Here is a 26,853-nt window from a genome sequence, read left to right as displayed (position 1 = left end):
TTGCAACCACCACGTCGCTATCTTCTCTACCTTCATGGCGTTGAGGCTATGACATATCACACCTCACGGAGTTGAACCCTTAAAAATGTTTACCAATCATATCTTAGTGGATAGGTGAAACTTGAAAGATAATAGATTGTAATCATTACCAATATGGATAGTCTGTTGATCTGCCGCTGTTTGGGTTTGGTTGGGCGCCTTGTCTCACGGTAAACCTTACACCTTCATTCAATACTTTCTCTTCCGGAGTCATCTTTCTCTTGCGGAAAGGCTGAAGAAGATCTTTGTGATTTTTCGCATTAGTATGCAGCCTCGCCAAGTTATAACGTTGAGTTCAAAGTGCGGTATCTTCTCGTGTCGTGATCCGACTCGTGGTTTCGTGGCACAGATATACGCAAGGCGTAGTGTCTCACGGTATTATCCAAAAGATTGACATTTACACAACATATTTATGATAAAGCATGAACCATCGCCTCTTGCGCTTGGGTCTCATCACCACTTGATTCCCACCATGAAACATGAAAGAGGTTCCATTGTTAATTGTGAATGTTGCAATTTTGGGTACTGATATGTTCATGGAGAAAGCTTCTATTTGGACTGCCGGGTTTAATTTTGGTAGTTCATTTCTATCCTGGAGAGGATCAATCTGAAGAAAGTACACACAATAACCATCAAACCGCGAGTGCCGAAATGGACTGACTCTCAGCGAGGTTGTCTCCATTCAAACTGTCTGAAAATTTGCCACACATCCAATGCTTCTCCCATAAGCCTGACCCCTTCACGTCTTGGACTCTGTCAAAATATGCGAGATTCGGCACATGTGTGTAATACTTTGGTTGAGGTCTTCGACACTCCTCGGTAGTTCTCAACGCCGTCATGAAGTCAAAGCACCAACCTTTAATTGGAACTTAAAGTCATTTGGCCAATGCAGATGGACGAATAATTACTTTTTAGTCAGTCTGATGACATGACCTTTAATATTTTCAATATCTGACCACTGATGAATATATTGAAGTCAGAAGGGCACCCCTGCTTTTGGCTGGTGAGCGAGCATTCGCGATATCATCGCTTTCACAATAAATTCATCATGCACTTCAGTCGCGACTCGGGAGTATCAATTTATCTCCCTACCAGGCATATCGATACTCCAAGTCTAAATGGTGGAAACAAGACGTTGGAAGAGAGTCAACCAGCCCAGGTGAGTTGACATAACTACACAACTACTAATTGCAGCAAACACAAGACCCAGAAAATGTTGAACTGCAAGGACGGTAGTCTCCATACTCAGTTTCGTTCGGACATTGAAGCTACACGGTAGACACAATTAAGAGAAGAACAAAAAAAAGTTGATCATGAACGGTAATAAAACATATCTAATCCAGCCAATTTGCAACAAACCCAATCGGGCGTCGTGACGGAGTGGTTAACGTGATTGACTAGAAATCAATTCCTTTCGGGGCGCATGTTCGAATCATGCCGACGTCGATATCTTTTTGGTGTTCTTAGTTTTTTAGAATTTTCAAAGCTTGAATTTATAGATAGTTAGATGTGAGAACAGCAAACAACCCTTTATTTTTCTCGTACAGAAATTTATTCCTGTTAATCTCAAATTTCCGAGTTGCAGAAAATTCGAAAATGAAGGTGGAGAAATACCCATCGTGGATACAGATATGGATACGAATATGGATACTTCGTTTGATATTCGGGGGAGTAGGGGATTACGATAGGGCTTTGTGATGGATGTTTTACCGATTGATATGAAGGGGTTGATTGAGCGGATGGACACTGGTTAGGTAAGGTTATATTGACAAATGATATATAATGTGGAATGATTTTTTTCAACATTTTCTCGAACGATATTAATCCTCTATATGCAGGACAAAATCATAATGATAAAAACGTACCCAGTAATCCCAAATTAAATATACCATTCCGTGCCCAACTATTCCATTCATCGCTGTACAAAGTAGGCATTAAGTTTATTCCCTCTCCACATGCATCTATTAGACTGCTAGGTACCTGGGTACCTCATCTCATCTCATCTCATCACCTCTCATCTCTCACGACCAAATCAACCCCAAGATCCCCAAATTAAAAATTGAAAAAATGAACCCGCAAATTATACTTTTCGTTCGTTCATACCGTAGGGCATAGCATGCATCATCGGGCACACCCGTCTCCGACACGGAATCACTACCAAGCATTGTGTCTCTCCAATGTATGGATGTTTTCATCACATCACATCATGTCCTATCATCATACATCGCATTCCTTGTACACACACACACACACGCACGTACCTAAATGTATCCCTCATACGCTTGAATTTTCTTGATGGGTGGAGTGTGTCCATAGGTCGGTATCGTGATTCTTATAATGTGATGTGATGGGATGAGATGGGATGGGATTCCTCATCTATCTATCTATCTAGGTATCTATTTATCCCACTTTTACAAGGCTAATATGAAATTTTTGTAAGCGGACTTGTGGGCTGCGGGAGCCAGACAGGGCTGGATGAATGGGTGGATGGATGGGTTAACCAACAAATTAATGGATGATGGATGGATATTTCGTCATCGTTTGGGGGGTGATTGGGAAAAAAGATATAGATAGATGGTACTTACGACACCCGCGAGAAAAGATGGCGCAACAAATCCAGGGTTTGGAGAACAGACGTTGGATTTCTAGAGTGGGAGAATTTTTGAAGAATGAAAGGGTGAGAGGATGGGAGAATGGGAGGATCTGTGATTGGGTTTCATGATTTGCTCTTGAGATTCGTGATTCGTTATTTGTTACAGATACTTATTGTGGTAGGTCTCGTACATGTGTGTAGCAGGATGGGATAGGGTAGGGTAGGGTAGGTCAAGATAGGACATGATAGGGTAACCGCGGTGGATTTTTAGGTCGGATTTTTTTTCATTGGTGTTTGCTGGATTGGCTGAAATTCGATGTTGGAAGTGGGAAGGTATATGTATAAAAACAAGATTATGGCTGGCGGGCTGGTTGTGGTTTGCGGTCGGGTTAGATTATATATAGAGAGGTGGTTGATATAAGAAAGGAAAGAAGGGGATTGCGAATTTGTTTTTATTATTTATGATACTTTTCTTTGGGAAGACAATTGATGAGAATACGAATTTGAAAGATTTGAAGAGAGAAAGAGAGATAATTAATTTGCTTGCTTTTGTGGTTGGTTTTTGAGAGTTTTAAATGTAACGAAGGAAGGACAGAGAGAAAGATAGAAGGTGATTGTGGTTTTGGTTTGGTTTATTTACTTTTGATTTTGAATCTGATTTCGATTTTGATCTAGAGGATATACAAGATACGAGATTGTCCCTGTGTAAGAATTTACGAGTTGAAGGAGAGGATAGGAGAGGAGAGGAAAGGAAAGCAAAGGAGAAGGATTCACCTTCCTTAACAGAATCATTTTGTGAATACCTTCGAAAACGTCATACGAGGATTTGATATCAGAAGAATATCCTCTATCCATCTCTTCGAATTCACACAATACGACGACTACGTACTTACCAACTTTTCAACCCACTTACACTCCTCCCTCAAAATACAACACACCAACACGCGAATAAACAAGCACACAAACAACCAAAAATGTCCATCCTCGAACGTATCAATCCGCTCGGATACGGCGTGGGACGTACTACACACGCTCTATGGCGATTTCTCCAATTCGTATTGGCGCTCACAGTCATCGGATTATATGGAACCGATCTCGCAAATGCGAATAAACAGCATAAATATTCAGATGGAAAATGGGTATATCTTCCTTCCCCTTCTCCCTCCCTCTCCCCAAATCCCCCCAAAATTCCTAGACCACAACTAACTCCTCATCCAGGTCTACGCCGTCATAACCGGTACCCTCTCTGCGCTCACCTCACTCCTGCACCTCATTCCCCTCTTCAATCTCATCCCCGTTCTCTTCCTCTGGGATGCCGTCCTCTTTATCCTCTGGATCGCCCTGTTCGGTCTCTTTGGAAATATGTATATAGGTGAGAAAGCGGAAGGGGATGCAGGCGTACAGAGGATGAAAAATGCAGTGTGGGTCGATTTGGTAAATGCGCTGTTGTGGGCGGGGAGTGTGGCGGGGATGGTGCTTTTTTGGAGTAGGGAAAAGAGGACTAGGTGGACAGGAAGGGCGAGGGGGAGGAGTGGAAGTCCGGGGGTTTGAGGAGGGGGTGAGTGAGAGGGGGAGATATGATGGGAATGGTATCTTGCGCTTCTTGATCGGTTAGGAGCGAGAGTGGCGTTTTCTTTTGGTTTACCATGGGTCAGGTACCACGGATGGATACCAAGAATTTATGAAGTCCTCGATGATCATCTCGAAGACCTACTTAACCTACCTACCTACACATATAAAATCCAACAACCGAAGATGGAGGTTAGGGACGTCGGGAGAGGAGATATTTTCTTTCTGTTTTAGTTGCGAAATATACCATTTTGATGCGGAGAGCAAAGGGAAAGAAAGAAGAAATGTTGGGTGGATACCAGAATAGTTTAGTTTTAGCTTGATTGTTTCGATACCCTTTTTATGAGAAATGTATGGATTTATGTTTATATTTATGAACTTTTTATATCTTGGTACTTTTGCTTGGTACTTGAGCATTCATCCTTACCTATTATCTAGATATCTAATCGGCTTAACACCCTCCTCTCCTCTACCTGTCTCCTTCCCCACCAATCCTCCTCCCCCTTCCTCAAAAACTTCTCTCCAACCAACCCCAACCAAAAAAACTCCCTCAGAACAACAAAAGTACTACAAAAAATCCATAACCACCCAAAAGACAAAAGAAAGGAGATGCTGTGATCTCCTGTAATTGCCCGTTCTAGGAATCGAACCTAGGATCTCATCATTACTAGTGATGCGCTTTACCGCTAAGCCAAACGGGCTGTTGAATTCAATTATTGAGTATGTATTGAATGTGAAAGTTGAGCAGGTTGTTTAAATTTATATTTTTGCAACGTGCGGGACTTGGGTTTTAGGATGGGAATTGGTAGGGTGGGGTGGCTCACTCTGAATGATTTTACAGACAGACCAAGAAGACAGCATCACTTTCAAAATTCTCTTTTTAAATTTTCAATCAATATTTTTGATTTTAATTGAAGTGTCCTATTAAAGAGCTTACAAATTATGAAATATCTCTATTTCACTCATCTCATAATATCTTTCTACACTGTTATTCAATTTTGAAATAATAGTGTTTTAAAGAAAGTCTCGATTTTGGCGGGTTTGGTGTGCCTGTTTTCCCTTTCAGAGTGAGGGCGGCTCAATGGGTAGCTCTACACCAGCGAAATAACAGGTGGGAATTGACCACCATTTCACAGAACTTTAACAAGTCAGATAGATATGTTTTTGATATAGTATTAAATAATAGTAATTCTGATACTTCAAGTAAAAAAGGGCTCAAGTTTTCGTATGCTCTTTTCAAATTTTAATGTTTATTTTGAATAGAATTATTGATTCAATGAAATAAGTGATATCGAGATCGAACAGTCAATTTCCGGTTGTTTTTTCGCTTATATAAAGGTAGGTACAGATGGGTTTGTTATCTAGAGATTTGGTGGGTTAGATTGAGAGGGGAGAGGGGAGTGAGATGGTGAGATGAGCGGTATATATTATTTTGCATTTAGGCGGGGAAGTGAAGTAGGTTGGGTGGTTGAGTTTGAAGATATGTAGTCTTTCCTAAGTAGGTATTTATTTGATTATTTCATGACGTTTGTTTTTGGGTTATTTTGTTGTGCAGATGGTATTCTCAAAATTTATGATAGGACCCGGCTCTGTATAATCGAATAACACGGGCGGAGATTGAGTACCCCTTAGAAGGACTTCAATAATTGGATCTCTCTTCAATAAAATATCAAATACAGATAATCCTAGTTTTCGATATAAGAAAAAGCTCAAATTTTCGTTTCGTTCCTTTAGATATTAATGTTGAATCTGAAATGAATTATAATCCAATTAATGAAGTCTTTCCTAAGGATACTCGAATTCTGCCCGTCTTTTCGCTTATGTAGAGCCCGGGTAGCTAGGAAGGAGAATATTCGATCTTCATCGTCGCTTATGAATATCAAGGTAGGCTGATAGGTAAGTGAGTGTATGAGGAAGAGATCTAGGTCTCCCTCTGAATGGAAGGGGGAGGAAGTTATGAAAGTGTTTTCGATGCATTTAGGTCCGATGCATTGAGTGAACGTTATAAAACTGGTCTTCTTTTTGGTCATGTCTACCTAACAAAGAACGACCATAACCCATAACCATCTCTATCCATCCTCTTTGAACAATGTATTGTAGCCTATGTCATGATGATCCCGAGTGTTGGTTATCAAGGCAGGTTTCCATCGTAGGCACGAAAATTCATGTTAAAAATTACAATATGAATACCTCGGAGTATTTTCACAACCTTCTACAATACGAACGTCAACTTTCTACTCTTTATTATTAACATACCTACCTACTAAGAACACAACAAAGATTTCGAAGCTCAAATATCCATTATTATAATTTCGTAAATCCAAACTACATTTTGCAAAATACCAAATTCAAACTCAGATCTTGACATCTCAAGCCCTTACACTGAGACAATGCCTAGATCTCATACCAAAGCAGCCACTCAATCCTCACATTACACTTCCTTGTCCTCTGAGAATGTACTGAATTTGGAGGAAACACGAGAGAGGGAAGGCCAATAAATCATCAAGACGCTTAATCCGATCATTCACGAGGTTGATCATAAACTTCGCCCGAGAGCTGTCACGCATAAGGATCGATTGAACTTGGAGGAACCTCGCCATCTCAAGCTTAATCAAAGCCAAGTAAGAAAATTTGCCAGTGAAGCAATGAGGATAAACGAGGCCTATAAACTAACAGTCCTCGATGACGGGAAGGGAAATTATTCTTTCAAATGGAAACGTGAGAATGGTTCGAGGAAGTCACGCGCGACACGGTCACAAGATGATGGGTATGTAGCACAGCGAGGATATGGATATGAATAGGACCCCAAGGAAATACAAACGGTCATCGTAGACATATCCCAAAAGAATGGTAATTGAAAAAAGTAATAAAAGAAAATTGTATGGTAGGATTACAGCTGAATATCTGGGATGCAGATTCCCGTACAAGACGACTGTAGAATTTCCTTGTGGTGTAGAGGAGTATTTTGATAAATTCCCTAGCTAGTTAGACCTTATGCTCTGGAGGAGGGGATTAGCTATAGGTGGCAATTTGATCTGATTATTAGATATGAAGTGCCATGCATCCTTCCTCTCATAGGCAATCAAGGCCGTTAATTTACATTCAATGTTGATATCGATATGAGGATAGTAGAGTAAGTATGAAGAAATTGCAAGTTCGCATCAAGATTTCAGGGATCGCTAATTTCTGCTCTGGGTATCGAGTGTGAGTCTGTAAATGAGAAGCAAGAATTTCGGCTACGAAAGGAGGTGATGGAAAACTTTAATGAATAATTAATTTGATTGGCTTGTTTGATTTGGTAGAAATGAAGACGAAATATCTTCTTGAGTATTGTATTGAATAGGGAATCATGTATGAGTAATAATTGTTTAGTTACTATTTAATAGCAGAGTATTCAAAAGTTTGGATAGTAGTTCAATAATGAAAATGATGAAATTCTTAAACTAATTAGAATATTCAGATCATCTGAGATATTGAATTTGATTAGAATATTAAACTATTTTTTAGATTTCTAATTGTTTTTAAACATTCAAACTTATTATATTGTTGGATTGTAATCCGGGCAATTGGATACTCTGTCATTTATATCGTATGGAAAAGATTTGTATATGCTGATAAATTCAATATTGTAGATAGTTTGCCCCGTCAGCCAATTCTAACATATAAGGAAAATTGATGATTGTGTCCTCGATGTATATTGGATATCCCTTTCATTGCGAATTGCAATTGTTTACCCTGATATATAATAGTAATTACTGTCGGCGAGGTCCATTGTACTCAACCCCTCATCGTCGAGATGGGGAAGAAGGAGATAACTTTCTCCAAAGGCTATGATCTGCGGTAGATGTATAAATGTTTCTGGAAAGGCTCCAAACAACGCTGATTCTATACTGGCTTATCTTACCTATCACTCCAGTTCATACCACGATATATTCCTGACCTGCATTCTTTGTTACTCTGTTAGAACCTGCAAGCTACAAAGACTTCTATAGATAGGCAAGAAGTACTCAAATGCCAGAATTTTATGTGATATCTGTGATACGGAGATGAGGGGTCGATGAGGATGGGTATGATAGCACGTCACCAGTTCATTGTCTTCGCGTGTATCATTCCCGCATTGTCAACTATAGGGGCTTGGAGGATCAACAGATTCCAGCCCTGTACCCCGACTTCCAAGCAATGACTGGGTATATAAAACTTGCAACTTTTCTTTTGAAAAGAGCAAAAATCGGCGGGGTAGAATCAATTCAATGCAGGGGAGGGAGGCTCCAATATGAAACATTTCCTAACACGAATCAGGAAAAAAATAGTTGCTTTCAAAGCCAATGAGGAATATGATAAGATGTACCCTTTTGAGATAATCATTGAACGCTAAACATGAAGTCATGCTGTTCTAATCATCCACTCGTCGCTGGCGTCAGATCTCAAGCATGAGCTATTATCATTGTTGCACTTGGAATTTGATGATAGACAACATTGGCAGCCGAGGAAAGATTCCAACAATGACCATTTCTTGAACCCAGCCTTGCACTAATTGAATGTGGTATGCATTACCACGATGGATTTAAAGGAAAGGCAAAAGCGTTCATGTATGCTTGAATTTGACAAGAACCTACGTCAAACAGAGACAATCTCACACTCAACAGCACAAAGTCTTACTCGTCTGACGAAAGAAATTGACATTAAATCCCTATCCATCCCAGCCTCCTCTCCAACACGTACAATACGACACGAGAATATCTGACACAAATCAAAACGTAGAGGAGGAAAAAGGATTGATCCTCCAAGACAACAGCTCGATGATTCAGGTAATTCTGAAACGTATGTCCCATCGATCATTACTATGTTCGTCGTTCTTGGGTTGCATGCTGACATTTGAGACAGAGTACCCAGGGTATAGAGATTGAGGCATATAAAATGTCCTTCTATTTGGGTACGACAGTATATCATGAACACTTGCTCAAAAGGAGATTTGCTGGTGAAAGGAAGCCATTGTATCAGCTTGATCATGAAAGATGGTTCGCCCAATTGTGTATTTATGTATTTCAGGCCACTGAACCTGTGAACTACACTATTGCGGCGGGGAGAGCATACTCTTTTTAAGAACTAAACAAGAATACAAAGCCAAAAGCAAGCACGCTCATAAATGGGGAACTCTTATCAGAGCCTTCTGAATCAAAGATTAAAGAAAAGTCAGCATCGTATATTTATACTCAGCACCAAATCTTCCATTCATAAAAGCGGAATATTCTCAGCCCTAAATACGATCTCCTGCATTAATCTCACCCCCGTCGCACAAATCTCCTCAGTGTCACAACTCAGGTCCGTCCCAAGCACCGAGTTTGGATACAGCCTACAAGCCCTAGCCGGAGCGTGAATATGCTGTGTTCTGTACCTCTGCATATCCAGTGCATGAAAAGTATGATTTGGCGGGATGTAAATGTCACGACTGGCTACCTAGGTGTATATAATTTTTGAATTTGAGAAAGGGGAAGCGTTTATTGTATTATGAGGTGTACTATTATGCTTATCACAAGAACCGACTAGCTACTTATGTATTGAATCTAGCAAAAACACGCCTCGAATAGTGTAATGCTGCACTCCATTAGCATTTCCATCAGGTGCCTTCCCGTGAAATTGGTAATGGTAAGGTTCTAACAAATACTAAATAATTGTTAATCCGTCTCATCAATCTTCCGCCAAAACAACAAACAGATCCCTAGTACATATGTACATCATACATCATAAACCTACCACCCCACTCATCTAATCCAGAAAATAAACTCTGCTTTATACATCCTACAAACTCAAGTACAACACAATAACAATAACAATAACAATAACACAACACACCACTCCCCTCACAAAAACTCGCACAGATCTCTCCTCCGATCACCAATTACCCAACGAGTAATTTAACCATAAACCATATCAGTGGGCCGTGGAGCACGATAGCTCGCCGAACAAATCTCCACATGGCGTGCTAGTCGGTTCTACAGGGGAACTTTTACGGGTACCTGCTTGCACACCGGGATGAAAATTTTAGAAGAAACCTTGATTTAAGGTGGTGCTACTCTTTAAGGTTCTTTTTCTCCTCGTGATTGTGGAGATGCTGGGAATGTTAATGTGTTTGTTTGCATCTTTGGTGAGTGGAGTGTGTGAGTGGTTTGGGGGGTTAAGGAGTGAGAAGTGGAAGATGTGAAGGGGGGTGTTCATGCGATGGGAAATTGGATGATACAATTAATATTTTTCACGATGATTTGAGTTGTTTTAACTTTCAGAGGGGATTGGTTCCATTTGCTTGTTTGTTGTCACTGATGAACATGGAAAGATAGAAAAATATGGTAAACCAAATATTAATTTTCTCCCAATCCATTACACGAATAATCGTGAAAGTAGTCTATAGCTGTTCTCGTTCATATACGTCTTATCGTACAGAATAAAATCTCAACGACGCATTTACTTTTGAAAACATAGTCTCCAAGTAGATGTGACCAAACAAGTCAAAACCAAAATACAAATTCCAAAAGTAATCCTCCGATCCCTATCCTGCGATATTCATCATTACACCATCGATTCTATAATCATCCTTCTTCTCCACCCATCCCCTAGTATACTCAAATCTCTTACAAGAAAAGAGCAACGGCACCAGCCAAAAGTCCGACCATTGGGATACCAGTGGCGGCAGCTCCGTTACCAGATGCAGATGCACTGGAGCTGGAGCTGGAGGAAGAGGATGCGCCGGAAGAGGTTTGGCTAGCAGCGGAGGCAGAGGTAACCAAGCCAGTTCCAGTGGAGGTGGTGGTACCGGTAACAGTGGTGGATGAACCGGTAGAGGTGAAGGTAGAGGTACCGGTAGAGGTGGTAGAAGAAGCGGAAGCGGATCCTGAGCTCGAGGTTAGAGAGCTGGTTCCAGAGGTAGAAGCACTCGAAGTGCTTGAGGTTGCACTTGAGGAAGATGAGGAAGAGGAGGTAGAGGAAGCGGAAGAAGAAGTAGAGGACGCACCAGTGTAACCTGCAAGTGTGCTGCTTGCACTGGAGGCTACTCCATTGACGGTGAATTGTTGGGATTGAGCCAAGATTTGCTCTGCCTTTCCTGGGCTAACGAAGTTGATTTGGTAGTTGCCACCGGTTGGCAATTGGAGACCGGAAACACTCTCAGATCCCTTGGTGATATCGACATTGGTGAAGAGAACATCGCTGAGAGGTGGGTTGGATGCCATGTGGACGAGGTAGATATCGACGGTTTGGGGATCAGTAGTGACTGAAGTCCAGGTGATAGTTTGAGCTCCATCGCTGAGATCCCATTCTCCGTTAGTAGATGGGGAGGTGATGTTGATTGCTTGAGCAATTGCGAAGAGCGCAGTGAAAGCGAGAGCGTAACGAGCCATTGTAAAGGTGTTGTGTTTTGTTTTGGGAGAATTAAAAATTGGTAATAGTAGTTGAGCGAGTGTTGATTAGATAGTCACGAACGAAGGACAAGATGTGTATGAACAATTAAGATGTAACAGAAAAACGAATGTGTCTGTTTTTTGAAGAAGCTGAGGCAGATGGTGGGATTAAGAATGAAAGAGGACTGAGTGAAGTAAATGTAGTAAAATGTACGAAAATCAGATACTCACCTAGGATAAGGTAGGATTAAGGCGGGAAACTATTAAAAGTACTTCGGGATTGGAACACGAGATTTTGAACTTCGCCCACTCGGGCAATATTCATGAGTTTCTAACATATATCCTTGTAATGCCAGTACTCTTGGCAGGTACCGTGTAACCAAGCCATCATCTTTTTCTCGTTTGTATGTGTGTAGCTTGCTTTTTTCTTCTGTTCTCAAAATTACCTAGGAGCAAATGGCAAATCTGATCATCTCATTAACCGTTCCTATGAGAAGAGGCGTGCTTCTCTCGTATTGATTTCTGACATGCCAAGTAACCGATTCAGGGGGAAGAAGATTACCGTATTGGGCGAACAGGTACAAAGATGTACCAAATGAGTAGAATACTATACGGCACGTAAACAAAGCTATCCCTATACAATATCAGCCGAATGTTGACAGTTCTCTTCTCAGTCCTCTCAGTCCTCTCAGTACGAGAGTTTTTTCCCTCGGGGATGTGTTGATTGCCAAGCTCCTTAAGAAGCTTTTACGGAGTAGATGGAATTAATTTCATTTGAAGTCCGTCGTATCAGAGAATTCCTGAGAAAGCTTGCAAGTTTGCGGGAGAACACATGCGGTATCTTGCTTACAAATCACAATGTGATTGGCGCATGTAGATTCAAAATTAATCGTTATCATTCTTACCGCAGGGGTCAAATGTTCGAAGAACCACTTATAAACCCTACCATCCGTATTCAAATTTCCATTTCCCGTCAACACCGAGCATTGAAATTTCTGGATAAGTGTCATAAGCATAATTTTTAATGCTTAATTAGTGTGGGTGATGATCAGTGCCCTGATTCCATGAACTCTTATTAACAATCAAGCTCGGCCAAGTTAAGTGGTAGTGGCCGAAAGGGATCGGCAATTTGCATCCAAATTTCTTGCTAAAAGGTGTGCTAAACTTTTAAAAGGATGAGCAAAGTTGTTCTAAGAAGTCAAAGCAAGGGTGATAAGGGTGATAACTATCTAGTGATAACTGTTTAAGCTACTCACCAGTCTCACCTGAACCATTTTTGGGCCTGCTCGCTTGAAGCCTTTGGGTTTGAAGAAGCAATCCGCAATTACGATGTCCAGTCATTTCTCGCACTGTGGCACACCGATTTGTTGGATGCCTGTATCGTATTGCATAATGTTTCAATGACTATTTACTTAACCCGCTGGTAATGAATCAAAAAACTTCAAAAAGTTCCACAGAACGACGGGCTGAAAGTTGACAGCTAATCAATTGTTTTACCAGTAGTTGCTGTCAAGTTTGCATTTGGTTACATGAGGCTCTGATTGACGATGCCGGTGAAGATTGATAGTATTTCAAGCTTATCTACGAAACCCTAGATAGATAGTCATAAGGCCGGAGAACTGCGACCCTTCTTCATACTTGGCTCAGCCATGCAACCAGCCCACATCATGAATCGTATACGGAGTAGAAGAAGTACTTGCTACATGATCCATTTTTAAACCTCGTATCGGTTTACAATCTATTCCAATGCACATTTTGAACGTTTCCTACCTGCCATTATCGGGGTTTCCAGAAGTCAAGATGCATCATATCAATTTACAATATTCTCATACCATCCACCCATTTCCCCAACGCTAACAAAACCACATGACCCACAGATAGGCAGCATAACCCCCAAGTCTTCCAACCACCCCATTGTGTTTCTCGTATTGCTTTTTCCCCGGCAACTTTATTGAATCTTTAAATCCATATCCCGATATTACAATCTAGTTGTCGATTATTCTTAAGTCTCCCAAAGAGACTCTCGACCCTTAAAATAGCCCATATCGTATTTCCTTCTAGAAGTTTGAAATCGCATAAGATGCCAATACATTCTCCCCGTAAACTCTATTCCGTCATTCTCTCCCCTTAACCCAACCCAAGCCCTTCATCTCGTATTCTACACCCACACAATCACTTTGCAGCACGTCGCGAAAATATTTTCAAGCCATCCAACCTGACTCATCTCGATTCATCTCAACTCCATTCACTCTCATCAGTAACACAACTATCAAGACCGTCCGATACTGACCGATACTTGTCCGAAGTTCAAATATAGATAACTCTCTAGCCTCATCATGCCCAACAGCCTCACAACGGGAAGAAAACCACAGATCTTCAGCTCTAGGAGTGAAAATATATACTACCAGATTCACCGCCCTCACAACTTCAATCATCTGCAATCATCCACCAAGATTTACTCTCTAGATTTCTTCACCGCAAGAACACTCACCATAACAGCTATTCAACAATAGACATACAGATTAACACTCACAATGTGAAGATATAGACATCGTGTTGCCGAACTCAACCCACAATCACCATGTGAAAGTTGCGTACATCTTTATTGCCAGACTCAACCACAATTACAACGATGATTCATCACCATCACTACCTCTTTATTCTCTTCTCCATTCCCTCTGTCCTCTTTCCACTTCCTCACCATCATCCAATATTCATTCATCCCCATCCGTTTCCATCGCTTATCCAAAGCCCTCACTTATCCAAATCCTCAGAATCCTCCTCCACCCCATCCCGTATACCTACTGCAAACGTGATTCCTGAAAGATCACTGCATACCCTTCATCGCTTAATATCTCCTCTTTGATGATGGAGATCAGGATCTCTGCTAGTATTGAATGCTCACTTTATGCTTTGCTTGGTTCCGGATGAGGTTACTAGGCAGCGATGTATAGATTGCTACCTAGGTATATAAGGAGCTTGAGACTGATTGACTTCTTGGACTTCCGATGTCATGTTTGATAGTTCAAATTCCAAACTCTGGACTTCTGAACCTATTGACATCTAGTCGAATTTCACACTAGACACAAGGATTTGAGTATTAGTCCAAGTAATTTATTCAAGTAGCAAAATTTGTAATTTAATTTGCAATACCGTGTTACGGGATGGAATATCTAACTAAAAAAATGTCGGATTCCCAATGGGGCCGTCTCGAACTTTTGCTAACCATATCCTTCTTATCCTACCATGGCCTATTCATTCATATTCCATCCCTATATGTATGTGTCCAACCAATACCAATACTAATACACCATTAAGATATACAATGGATATACAATAGATATACAATAAAATACAATCTTCCCCTCCTCACACTCTACCAACCGCAGAAACAAATGAAATGAATATCCTCCCCCTAAACCAAATCACTAGCATCAAATCTCTGTCCCCGACTCGTCATCGGCGTCAAAACCTCCACGATCGTCTCCTCAACAGTACTTCTCCCCCTCCCTCTCCCCCTCCACTCCTCCTCCCCCACACTCCCACTCCTCCCTCTCCCCTCCCTCGAACTCTCCCTGCTACTCGCCGTACTCACACTCGAGTAACTCTCCTGTCTCCCGTGTTCCGACCCCGTAATCGCATTAGCATTACTAAACGGGCTTTCTCTCGGACGATCAAAATCCACCGCGCGTCCCTGCACACTCCCGCTGCGGTTTCTCACCGCGGACCCGGAAGATAGCGTCGGATCATAGTGCATCTGATCTCTGTCGCGCGAAATCCGACGTTCCTGTGTTTGGAGGGAGACTTTGCGAGACATGCGGAGAGAATCGTGGGTGCGGGATATTTGACCATGGGTGTAGGCGGTGGAGGGGGTGCGGGAATTAGATTTATAAGCGGGACGGCCGCGGACGGGGTTCACGGAGCCGGAACGCGAGAGAGAGGGGTCGTCGAGGATGGATGTTCGGGTGGTGAGGATGGAGTTGGCGACGCTGTGCTCGCGGTAGTGGGTGTAGAAGTCGGATTGGGACTCGAGTTCGGAGGGCTGGGTGGGTTGGTAGGAGCGAGATTTGGTGTTGGGTTGTTGTGGTTCTTGTTCGAGGAGGGTGGTGGGTTGGTAAGAGGGTTTGTAGGGAGAGGGAATGGCGGGGACGGGTAATTCGGGAGAGGAGGATGAGGAGCGGTCGCTACTGGAAGATTCCTCTTCGGGTGATGTAGATCGTGATCGTCCGGAGAATCGGGGAGGGAATCCAAAGACGTGGGTTGGAGCTGGTGCTGTGGGAATCTTGGGGATCTTGGCCTGGTTCTGAGGCGATGGTTCGGCACTGCCATATATAGATCCTGATTGAGATCTAACGCTTGAGTGCTGACCTGCTAAAAACATGAAGTTGCGTGGAACCTCTCCTTGGTAATGTAGTTGAGATACCTCCTCTTCAGATCGAGTTCTGCTGGGAGGAGAGTCAGAAACTGAGGGTCTACCGAATTGAACTTCAAGTGAGTTCGGTTGTGGCTGGAGCTCCTTGATTGGTGATGGTGGTATGTATGAGCCTCCAACATTAGGCAGAGCAGAGCGTCTGATTTCCGCTTCAGAAGGCTGTAAGCGGAGAGGTGATGGCTTATGTTTGATCGATTTGGGAGCAGAGACCTCGCTGGAACGTCTCGATAAACTAATTTCACTGCTGCTAGCAGCTGACGGACCTCTGATAGCCTCAAGCGCTCTGGAAGTTTCTGTCAAGTCGACCGCGGATGTTGAGGGTGGACCGAACATTGATTGGGCGGGAGAGTTGCTTCGAGATTGTGAAACACCTCCGAAGAAACCTCTCTCGATTGCTCGAACACCAAAGAGATCGCCTTCACCAAGCTCCTCTACGTTGAGTCTCTCCTGCGTGCTGTTTGCCTTCTCAAGTTCCTCGATTTTGATATTTCTTGCGAGCCTGGGAATACATTTAGCATAAGTAAATCCAACTGTTGGAAGCTTTAATCTTACTTTCTTTTGTTGAGCCATACTTTTATCAGGCCAGCGGATAATACGATGAAGATTGCACCACCAAGGACAATGCTATAGAAGATCTATCAGACACATGTATGTATGAATGTTCATTGTCAAGAGACTTACCCAAACTTGGCAGACAAATCTTGGTTTCCAAACCACCCCATTATGAATAATATTAAATAGTTTTGGTAATTATGGAGTCAAACAATGCCCATTAGATGTCTCGAAGTTTAACATGCAATATGGGGGGAGTCTGGTGATATACAAAGGCTGAAGAAATCCGGATTCCCTTTTAAAGCCCCACAGGTCGACAACTAATGAATGTAAGAGGAAGAAAAAGTACAAGATGAGAAAGCAATCGCGATGAGCACAGCTTTTATCGGATATGCAAGTAGTAAAAGTCCAACAGAATTGCACGAAAACTTAGAAGGGGTCTGAAAGGTCGATCTGGGGCCTTGGTAGAGGAATCGGAATCAACGAAGCGCGGACCGTGCTCGTACCTGACAGTCAGTTTTTGATGTTTTGCGTTTCAGATGGACGGACGGGTTGTTAGATAGATCATGGATAACCCAGACGATGAAAGTGGATCAAATGTGTGGTTCCAAGAATTTGGAATGGTAGAGACTTTTGAGGTGGTGTTGAATGTTCTGTGAGTAAAGAATGTATGAGATGACAACTGAAGCTCGTCACGATGAGTGAAAGGTAGTTCCCCCAAATATCGCTCCCCTCGACCTTTACTGACAGAGGTTGCAGCCACAACTTGAGGCCGACCGATGTAGAGATTATGGCCGTTTGGTAATTATTCACCAGGAATGTAAAAGAGAGAAGAGATATTTGATATAAAAGAGTGGATATTTCCCATGAAGGAATGGTTCAAGGAAAGAGTGACGAGTAGAGAAAAAGAAATTTTCCAAAAGAAAATTTGAGATTGAGAGAAGATCAGCAGAGCTATTACAACCTTTTTAAAAAGAATACACAGCATCGACTAGATACCGTGCCATTCAATCCTTGAAAAATGCTGAAGGTTGATGGAAGTACCCAGCATAAGTAGGGGTGTCTTCCAAGACCAGTCAATGGTCACCCACACTTCACGATGAATGTATAGATATAGACACAATCATTGGAGTGTGGTCTCACATGGCGAAGCATGTTTGTTCCACAAATTCCATACTGTGTTCGGATTGCTCGTCTGGCCATGCTGTGGGGGGAAGCAACGCTGTGACTGAACAACGTCGGAATGTTTGTCCAAGTTGAAGCGATCGCCACTCGAATCACTGGAGATGGAAGAAGTGCCCTGACGCTATATTTCACCAAGCGCGGGTGTAGATGTGACTAGATGAATTCTTTGGTTGCTCTTTGACCTTTTGAATGCTGACAGTTTCGAATCATCGTTAAAATTCTTACTTTCGAACGGCGGTAGAACGGCGGTTATCCCTTTTAGTGTGTCGCACCAGCCATATGTGCATGACCCTTGTGGAGATCCAATTTTGGTGTAATAGAGTAACCACCAACCGATTCTCTTTCTTCCATCAGGGCGCTTTCATGACCATCAAACATGTTTATTTTGAGTATGTCTTGTAGTAGTGGTTAGCTATTCGACATCGTTGATTTGATTTGTGGCTGTGATTTTGGAAACACCAGAACGCTATTCACGAATCGGCTGGGAAGAAATAGGAGATGTTGATCAATGATTATGTGAGATTCTAAAACATCTTCACCTATGTCGTAATTCTTAAGGGTGCAAGAGCCAACCAAGGGATTCGACGAGATTCACGAGGAGAGATCACAGATTCAGGGTGGACATCATAGTGGATCTTGAATTGCTTGGCTTCAAGTTCAGTTGGCTGGCACGGCTGGCTGGCTATACTCCGTCTCAAGTCCGTCTCGACTCTTGACTCGACGAGTCCGTATTCTGTATAGTGATCCAAACGGAGGGTTTCCAGGGAGAAGTAGAACAAACGGTAATTCATACACCGTACAATATATCCCCCTCTCCGGAATCCAAATATCTGTTAGCCTGCTACTCAATAGTAAAGATCACAATGGATCATAGCTTAAGTTTACCAGTTGACTGGATACAGAGTATCTAGGTAGTATCTATCCGGAATGGAGAGTACCTAGTCCTTGGAAGGAGAAGTTTAATATATCCCCTCCGCCGAACGCGATAGATCATACTTTGCATACCCCCCATGTTTATGCTCTTTGACGATTCATGTAAATGTAAAGCACACAGATACCCTTACCGGTGCATTTCATTTGACATTTTGATGATGTGTAATGCCGTCCCGTTCCCAAGCAATTGAAATGAGCTGTGCCTTTACTTTGTTCGTGTGGTGTGCACAGATGCGTACCAATTTCGGGTCCGAAATTTCCAAAAGTATATCAATCCATTTACCTTCCTATAGCTACCTACCTAGCTAGGTATTGTAACCACAATTCATACATTTGACTATTATTAGTATTTGACAAATAATCTTCTATCCTTGCAATCGGTAGGACAAGTCTCTGTACTACTATTATTAGCATCTTCTCGGTCTATAAGAAAGAGAGAGTAGAGCCTTTCCAAAAGCCTTTCGACCCTTTGAACTGCCAACAAATATGGCCTGACCTTTGCGATGGTCTTTAAGGCCGAAAGTTATCTTCGCCAAAGTCCACGACCCTTTGCAGGGCCAGGACAGTACACGGCACAGTATCAATCAACAAACAAGAAAACATGTAATTTTCATTTTGTGATCCCTCCATCCCTCAAATGCTGTTGTTTTACGTCGAATCAATCTCCCCATTTATTCTTTATCGACGGAATTACCTCGTATTGTTTTTTCATAAGCCACATGGGATTATCAGTGCTGCTTGGGTCGTATCCTTTGGATTAGAAGGGTCCTCATACACCTGAGCACCAGGTCACAAACGTTCCTTTGCGTACAACTTCGTACGTAAATTGGATGGTACCATCCATACCAATCACTGTCTCAGTGGACAGTGATCTTTCATCGCTGTTTGTCTGATCTTCAAACGTGAGATTGATAATGGAATTGATAAAGTTGGTTGTGGTTATGATGTTACCACCATTGCTCTCTTTGAAAGTTTTCATCGTTATGCTCTAAGTGAAAAGCACAACCATGGATCTATATACTACGGAAGACGGTTCATATAGCCAACTGTGTGCGTCTCTAGAACAATCAGCATCTTTTCATCCTGTTTTCATCGTCTTTGCCTAAATTAGCGCCAGTGGTAGTCTTCTACGGGTGCCCATCGAATGAACGGAGACCTGGAGAGTGCCAGAGAGCCTGTTATCCCCCAGGGGAGAAGTCTCGAGATCATAGTAGATTTATTCAAGATTTTTTATGATCCATCTACAATATCCTACCGTGTGGCGACATTAAGATCGCTGATGAAAAAAATGAAGTAACAGACGAAGCACTCCAGAGGCTTAATTTGTCAAATTCCAAGTTTGTTTCCTATGACCGAAAATTTCACAATGCAGACAGTATTTAAAAGTTGGACATAAGCAAAACCGTACACCGTAATTAGCTTTAACTTTAAGACCAGTCGCTATAAATTACCAGTATTGAACTTTTCCAGTCGTCTAAATTACTAGTATTGAATTTTCACACAAACCGAATTGTGAAAATTTTCCTCTTCCCATTCAACCCAAACCCTTCATCTCCATTTCCTAAAACATTATATTCAACATACTCTCTCATCTCCAGTCCATAGCTATTATCCATCTTGAGCGACTCTCCGTCTCCAATACTCAAATCTCATCTATTTCAATCAACACAGCTATTCCTCATTCCCCGTTCCCAGATCTCATCTATTTCCAAAAGTCTGCGAGACGTATTTGCAGCAATGAGTGAGCATCATCCACCTCGCGTAAGAAGCGCCTCCCCGAGAGTGCGCCTACTTGGCAATCATTCGCGTCGTGCGAAGAGCCCAAGTGTGAATCCTTTTTTAGAGGCATACAGGCGTGATGTTGAACGTACTATAAGAAGAGATCCAACCTCATTATCCGTTCCCATTGTAACCCCTAGAGGAAGAAGCCCAGAACGCGCGACCACCACAGAGACACAGCGAGACTTAACGGACTACGACTTCTATCAGGAACAATACAGCATATTGTGCGAGAGGTTGAGGGCTTCGGAATCAGATCTCATAGATACCGCCCACCGTTTAAGGGAAGCAAAACATCGTCTCAAGATTACTGATTACATTATACAACATGGCGCTGAAGGACATACCCAGAGTAAAGACGAAGCCTCTGCTCGCGAATATCCTGCCACCCAAGGCTCACAAGTCAGTATGCAAGGTGAGCATACACATCATGATCAAAATCAGACAAGAGCAATCAACAATACCAACGGTAGGCTTGGAGATCCTGACGGATATACAAGACATCGACAAGCTCAACTCCGAACTCCACTATCTGCTCCTACACAAGTTTCACCGCCTCGTAACATGGGATTTGAGCGGAACTACGAGACAGACGAACATGATTCAAATTCTTCACAATCGATGTCCCCGTATTATGTCGCAAGAGCAACCATCGAGCAAGCACAACGCAAGAGGGAAGATATTCAGCACAATGGTGGTGCCAGGTCAGAGTTAGGGGCAGAAGGATATCCTACAGAAGGTAGTGATTCCACAATGGACTCAACAGTCGGAATGCGTGGTAGTGTTGTATCTATCACCGAATTAGATTCTGTAGATAGTAATGATTCCGCCTGGAGATCAACAGCCGAAACGCGTGGTGGCGAGGACAACAATCCCTCCAATGAGCGTGCTAGCCCCGCAGGGTCTTCTTACATCTCTTACGCCTCAGATTGGACACTTGTATCGCGTCCCTCGCAGTCCTACCCCAAATCTCCACAACACTGGCCCAACACAGCTTCGGCTTCGGGTTCTACTTCAACCTCCCTGCCCTCCGCACCAGGTAACCTCGGAGTCACAAGACGTTCCATGCGACTCTCTCTTTCTCCGCTCCAATGCCCACCCAATTCCACAGACCCATCAATATTCACCAGCCTCAGCTTTTCACGAGTCGAATTAGAGCTAGCCATCCGCTGGAACGTTGCCAGAAATATGGATCTTATTCCCTGCACCCCCGCCTCCGCCTCCCCTCCCGTGAATTTCCAATTGAACTGCTACCCCAGCCTATACCACGACCCCACGCCCAACATCCGCCGACAACCAGCTCCCGACACCCCTATAACCGCGCACATGTACCCTAGATGCAATTGGAACACCGCCAATTCGCGCACCTGGATCTACCAAAACCTTATCACCCGATTCGGGTTCTCGAAGTCCGACGCTTACAACATCACCATGGGATGGATGGGTGATGGGATGACTCTCATTCGTATGAGCCCGTTCGATTGGCAGGTACTCATCTCCTCCTATTACGCTGGATGGCTTAATCATAGGCGGCTGTATTGAGGATTTAAGAGCTGTGCTCTGCGGTCTTGTATTCGTGATCAGTGCTTGAGTATTCCGATACTTGTGGATTGGACTTCCTTCTCTGCTTAATCAATCTGATATCTATATTTTCATCGCAGCAAGGTCTGTTGTATGGTATCGAAGTACAGGTAGTATACAGTGGGTTTCTAGCGAACTACAAAGCAAAGTTTGGAAACCATCCGATTTGAACAACACCGCACGAAGTAAGATACGGAGAGAAACGACATAATGTAATATCACAATCACCAATCTTCTCTTCCTATATATTCGCATTACGCACATTAGAAGATGCATTAGTCTCACAATCATAACAAATAATAGTAATAGTAATAATAATATATTATCCACAAATAACCAGCTTGTCTTCAATCTCACGATAAGAACATCCTTAAAAGTTGCAAATCTCCTCTATGTCGTAAATGAAATTCGGGCACACGTCTCATGTATATTAATAGCGTCTGATGTGAATCTCTCTCTCTCTCTCTACGTAATCAGATCGTCTGATCTCCAAATACCCAACACCAGCTCTTCGATCAATAAATTTCCGTTAAATGGAACAATACACCAAGTAATACAATGCAATCCAACCGAGCACCTTACAATATCTCTTCCCGTATCACCCAAAAAGAAAAACACACCCTTCAAAGTTCAATGACACGAATTCTTTTCTCCTTGCATTTCTCATCATATCACATCACAACATATCATCCATCTCATCTCTCCTCATAATCCATTTCCAAACCCAGTCTTTTCCAAAGCTTTTCCTTTCTTTAAGCTTTACAATAACGCTATAATAGTAACAATACTCTCATCCAATTCATATCAGACCCCAGATAAAAACTTACCGCTTTAACATACAATCGTGCATGAGTCAACGAGTGTCAAACGACTAGATTCTAATCCGACGAAGAATTGCACATCCAGATCTTCTTCACAAGGAACTACTATAAAGTCTCTCGCATCGAAACAAACAACAAATTTATGAGTGTTTTTTCCCCCTCAATAATATTGAATCTTTGCTAAAATATTTATATTCGTAGATGCATATCGAACCATACCTATGGACGTAAATCCTGATTCCTTACAATGCCAGCCATAACTCCCAAATGCGATACATTACCATGCTTTTTATGCCAGGTATGTATAAAGACCGCCGTCTTCTCGCTCGATATAATCCTTTTCAATTAATTCTTCAAAAACTGTTAGCCCTTCTATCCTCTGGTAAAATGTTCGGTAGTAAACAGGAAAACTTACTCTCAATGTGCTTCTTGATCTCCGCCGGCTCTACAGCACCTCTCCCTTTAGTTTGATTAATAACCTCCGCCACCAAATTTTGATGCGTCATCGTCTTTCTAGACTTCATGATTCTAACAATCGCAGCCTGGGTTTCAAAACTTCTATCTTGAATAACTCTCTCATGCGTTTCTTTGTTTTCCTCCTTGGTCTCTTTCAATTGAATTTGGTTAATCTTGATTCTATATTTTGGATCTGAGAAATTGAGATTGATGGTAAAAGTGTCAGTATCGTTGATATCTCTGCCTTTAGGATATTTAGCCAAGGGCCGAATTTTGGCGCATGCAAGCGACTGGAGGGTTCGTTTTAGTTCAACGTCAACGAGACCTGTTGCTTTAGAGATATCCTTGTAGGAAAGGTGACCGCCATCTTCAAGATCGTTGAAAAGAACAAGTACTATAGCTTGGAAACCACTAACAAGGAGTTCCTTAACACTTTTTTTGAACGTTGCTTTGACAACGCTATGTGCTAGAGAATGCTTCCAAGTCAGTCGGCGCCCACTGTGTTTGTGCTTATAATGCCGGTCGTACTTTTCAATATGTCTCGCAACTTCGGCAGGAAGATTGACTTCGATATCCGGATAAGTTGGCCAAGCAGCAGACGAGAGGACACTAACTTGTAGATCCAGTGTTGTCTTGCTTGTATTGCTTAGAGACTGCTTATATGAGATCATTTCATCCCGAGAGATATCTTGATCTTTAAACATCTGTTCGAGATTATGCGTGAAGCTGTTACCACATTCACCTCTTAACTTAGCAAGCATATTCCTCTCAGCATCTTGACTTGCACTGCGTGCCATCAACAAGCGACGTGCCAGATCTTTCTTGTAAAAAGCTTCAAATACGTCTTTCCCTTCAATGAAACGGAACAGCTCAAGACCTTGTTCTAGTTGACGGTCCAATTCTGCATCCTCATCCCCGGTACTAGCTTGTCCATTCTTCTCAGCCTCATTGCGATCTGTGACATCAGATACCAGAGAACGAGGTACAGCCTTAAGTCCCCCACGCAGTAAACCATCCATGTATTTCGCAATCATTTCCCCAACTTTAGAGGTATCTGTACCCCATGCCTTGGCAACTTGGCGGTCATTTATGAATTGTCCAAATGCATCCCGAAGACAGAAAGTAAACGTCCCATCCTTGTTGAAGGCATCACGGATGACAGTATCCAATGACCGTTTCAGTTCGAGCAGGCGAACAACCATCTCATCGCCCCTTTCTTTATCCATTGCAATAGATGATCCAACAGATTTTATATAATGGGCGAAAGGCTTTTTGAGCTGTGCCTGGATATCCGAAAGTCTCAATAGCTGGTACAAAGATTTCAGTGGTGTCATTTCTTTGTCGTCCAAGAGCTTAGATACAGCTACTGTTTCTAGGAGGACGTCGGCGCGTTTGCGGACCAAAATATCGTGAGCGGTGTCAAGCAATGTTTTTTTGGTAGTGCTGTCAAAGTTGTATGTATCGCAACGGAGACTTTCTCGTCGTAACAGGTCGTCGCAAGAAGAGATATATTCTCTTAGTGGCGAAGAGCTCCGTTCTGATGCAAAATTCTCGAGGTAGGCTGAAGAAAGCTCTTGAAATCGTTCCTCGAAAAGGCTTGTGTATATACCAAGTATGTGAATTGTGGCGATGGAAGCTCGGAGAAGGGCTGAATCAAACAAATCTAAAGACTTCCTATCATACTCTACCAGTTCACATATCCCCAGTATAGCTTGTGCTCCTGTTTTGCTGATCTCCTTTCCTTTTAAAAACACAATTTGGCGGAATTGTCGTATACCCATGTCTTCGAGTTGCGGAAGTGTCTTCGAGTTCAGCAGATATGATCTGTCAAGATAGCTGAATATGGATCTCAATAGAATCTGACCTCGTTGTCAGTATTTTTCTCTAGATTGGCATAAGTCTATTTGCAGGCCTACCAATTGGGTTCTCCATACCCCCCACACAGTCTCAACAGCTCGCAGAGTTTCTACCGAGCTGGAATCTCCTTTGCTTAAAATAGCTGGTAAGAGTCCATCCTTGATGTGTGTGTGACAATGCAGTTCTAGATGTCTGTATAGTTGATCCGCCTTATCTTTTCCACGCCGACAAATCGATTCGACTCCACGACATCTGAAATATTGAAGGGTCAGTGATTGCCTATTGGGAAAGATGAGATGCAACGTGATTGAACATTGAGCAAGACTGTCAGAAAGGGCGAGGAATGGAAGCAGTGGTACTAGAGGAGAAAATAGAAGAAGCAAATGGAGTTGACAATTGGGGTGCAATATAAAAGAGTCAATAAAGCTTACAGAACTTCCAATGGTGTTACTGGCTGCTTGTTGCTAAATACTGATGTCAAAGCATTATCTAACTCGTTCCAGGTCTTCTTGAAATACTGCTCTCCATCATTCGGAGAACTTATCCTGAGGTTCTTAATCACCAATCTCTTCGCTCCAGTATGCGGTTGAAAATTCGATGGCCTCGTCAAATCTACCACCCCTGGACGCGAAAATCCCATTGTCTTGTTCATGTTGGACTGTAAACCTGGACTTTTTGATGATGAAATTGACCTTAGCTTTTTCGAAGAATGATAATCAACCTTAGATGTACCGGGGGGCGTGTTCGCGGAGTTTGAATCTGGACCTTGAGAATCGCGATGTTTTCTTTTGGCGGACGAATTGGAGGATGTCGAGGAGAGATCAACTGCACGATCGTGTGAAGGCCACATCGAACTGAAGTAAACACAAGTGATATAATTTCGCCTTCCGTTCTCTTGTGAGGTGAGGGGTCAATCTTAGTGGCCGCAAAGCTCGGGGAGCTCCCTGGATTGGAGATTAAATGCTGTAACTCCTACTGCAGCTCTTTCTACGTGTCAGATCACAACATTAATGCTGATGGTACATTGATGACGGATATACCTTTTCTTTTTCCCCTTTGTACCTTGATATTCCCGTGGATGTTACATGAGGAGAAATAGAAATAGGAATGTTGCACGGTATGATGGATATGCTCGGAAGGAAGCCGCGAACTATGAATGGGTAGGTATGTATGGCAGATTGCTACTGATAGGCGATAACGGCGATAAGAGTTCTTATATGTTCCGAGGTCTCTCAATTGATGGATAATATAACAAGACTTGTAAATAATGGTGATCCTTGGTTTAGAGCAATGCAAACCATTAGAATGTACATCTTATTAGTATAAAACAATGGAAAGTACCCAGTATGCATATATCTAGTATGTAGATGCTGAAGGCTTAATAGTAAAGACAGTCGAAAGGTTCGAATGCTTTGCTTTAACTACGCACCAAGTCATGTTAGTAGGTAGTTCAATGTGGATGTCAAATCAGCTACTAATCCCAATCTTAAGGTCGAGTGTCTTCCTGATCTGGTCTTTCAAAAGACTCGAAGACATCTAGATTGTACTAATCCTACTGCTAGAAGAGAAAGATGGCACGAACGATATGTTGTGGTCATATTAGATTTCGGATTAATAGACACGAGGAATTTGATGATTATAGGATTTGATCAATTCATGATATTT

The 26,853-nt window shown here is 42.4% G+C and overlaps 6 protein-coding genes across 6 annotated transcripts; 3 read left to right on the top strand and 3 right to left on the bottom strand.

Moving 5' to 3' along the window:
* Positions 1-518: 518 nt before the first annotated feature.
* Positions 519-971, top strand: Bfra_001852 (uncharacterized protein; the record flags this gene model as incomplete). The annotated part of the gene is made up of 2 exons (XM_037332277.1): positions 519-604; positions 842-971. 2 exons carry the CDS (start codon positions 519-521, stop codon positions 969-971), a joined length of 216 nt encoding a protein of 71 aa, XP_037196431.1.
* A 2,635-nt stretch (positions 972-3,606) lies between these two features.
* On the top strand, positions 3,607-4,183 carry Bfra_001851 (uncharacterized protein; the record flags this gene model as incomplete). The annotated part of the gene is made up of 2 exons (XM_037332276.1): positions 3,607-3,771; positions 3,851-4,183. The coding sequence occupies 2 exons, from the start codon at positions 3,607-3,609 to the stop codon at positions 4,181-4,183; spliced, it is 498 nt and encodes a 165-aa protein (XP_037196430.1).
* Positions 4,184-10,827: 6,644 nt separating this feature from the next.
* On the bottom strand, positions 10,828-11,592 carry Bfra_001850 (putative extracellular conserved serine-rich protein; the record flags this gene model as incomplete). The annotated part of the gene is made up of 1 exon (XM_037332275.1): positions 10,828-11,592. One exon carries the CDS (start codon positions 11,590-11,592, stop codon positions 10,828-10,830), a length of 765 nt encoding a protein of 254 aa, XP_037196429.1.
* A 3,415-nt stretch (positions 11,593-15,007) lies between these two features.
* Bfra_001849 (uncharacterized protein) lies at positions 15,008-16,746 on the bottom strand (the record flags this gene model as incomplete). Its single annotated transcript, XM_037332274.1, has 3 exons — positions 15,008-16,523; positions 16,577-16,648; positions 16,706-16,746. The coding sequence occupies 3 exons, from the start codon at positions 16,744-16,746 to the stop codon at positions 15,008-15,010; spliced, it is 1,629 nt and encodes a 542-aa protein (XP_037196428.1).
* Positions 16,747-20,431: 3,685 nt separating this feature from the next.
* Bfra_001848 (uncharacterized protein) lies at positions 20,432-22,015 on the top strand (the record flags this gene model as incomplete). The annotated part of the gene is made up of 1 exon (XM_037332273.1): positions 20,432-22,015. One exon carries the CDS (start codon positions 20,432-20,434, stop codon positions 22,013-22,015), a length of 1,584 nt encoding a protein of 527 aa, XP_037196427.1.
* A 1,149-nt stretch (positions 22,016-23,164) lies between these two features.
* Positions 23,165-26,038, bottom strand: Bfra_001847 (putative ubiquitin ligase subunit protein; the record flags this gene model as incomplete). The annotated part of the gene is made up of 4 exons (XM_037332272.1): positions 23,165-23,226; positions 23,291-25,190; positions 25,248-25,440; positions 25,620-26,038. The coding sequence occupies 4 exons, from the start codon at positions 26,036-26,038 to the stop codon at positions 23,165-23,167; spliced, it is 2,574 nt and encodes an 857-aa protein (XP_037196426.1).
* Between the last annotated feature and the right edge of the window lie 815 nt (positions 26,039-26,853).

Source organism: Botrytis fragariae (genome assembly GCF_013461495.1).
Source record: "Botrytis fragariae strain BVB16 chromosome Unknown tig00000006, whole genome shotgun sequence".
NCBI classification, from domain to species: Eukaryota; Fungi; Ascomycota; class Leotiomycetes; order Helotiales; family Sclerotiniaceae; genus Botrytis; species Botrytis fragariae.
The sequence above is the reverse complement of the archived record's forward strand: the minus strand, read 5'-3'. Positions and strand labels throughout refer to the sequence as shown.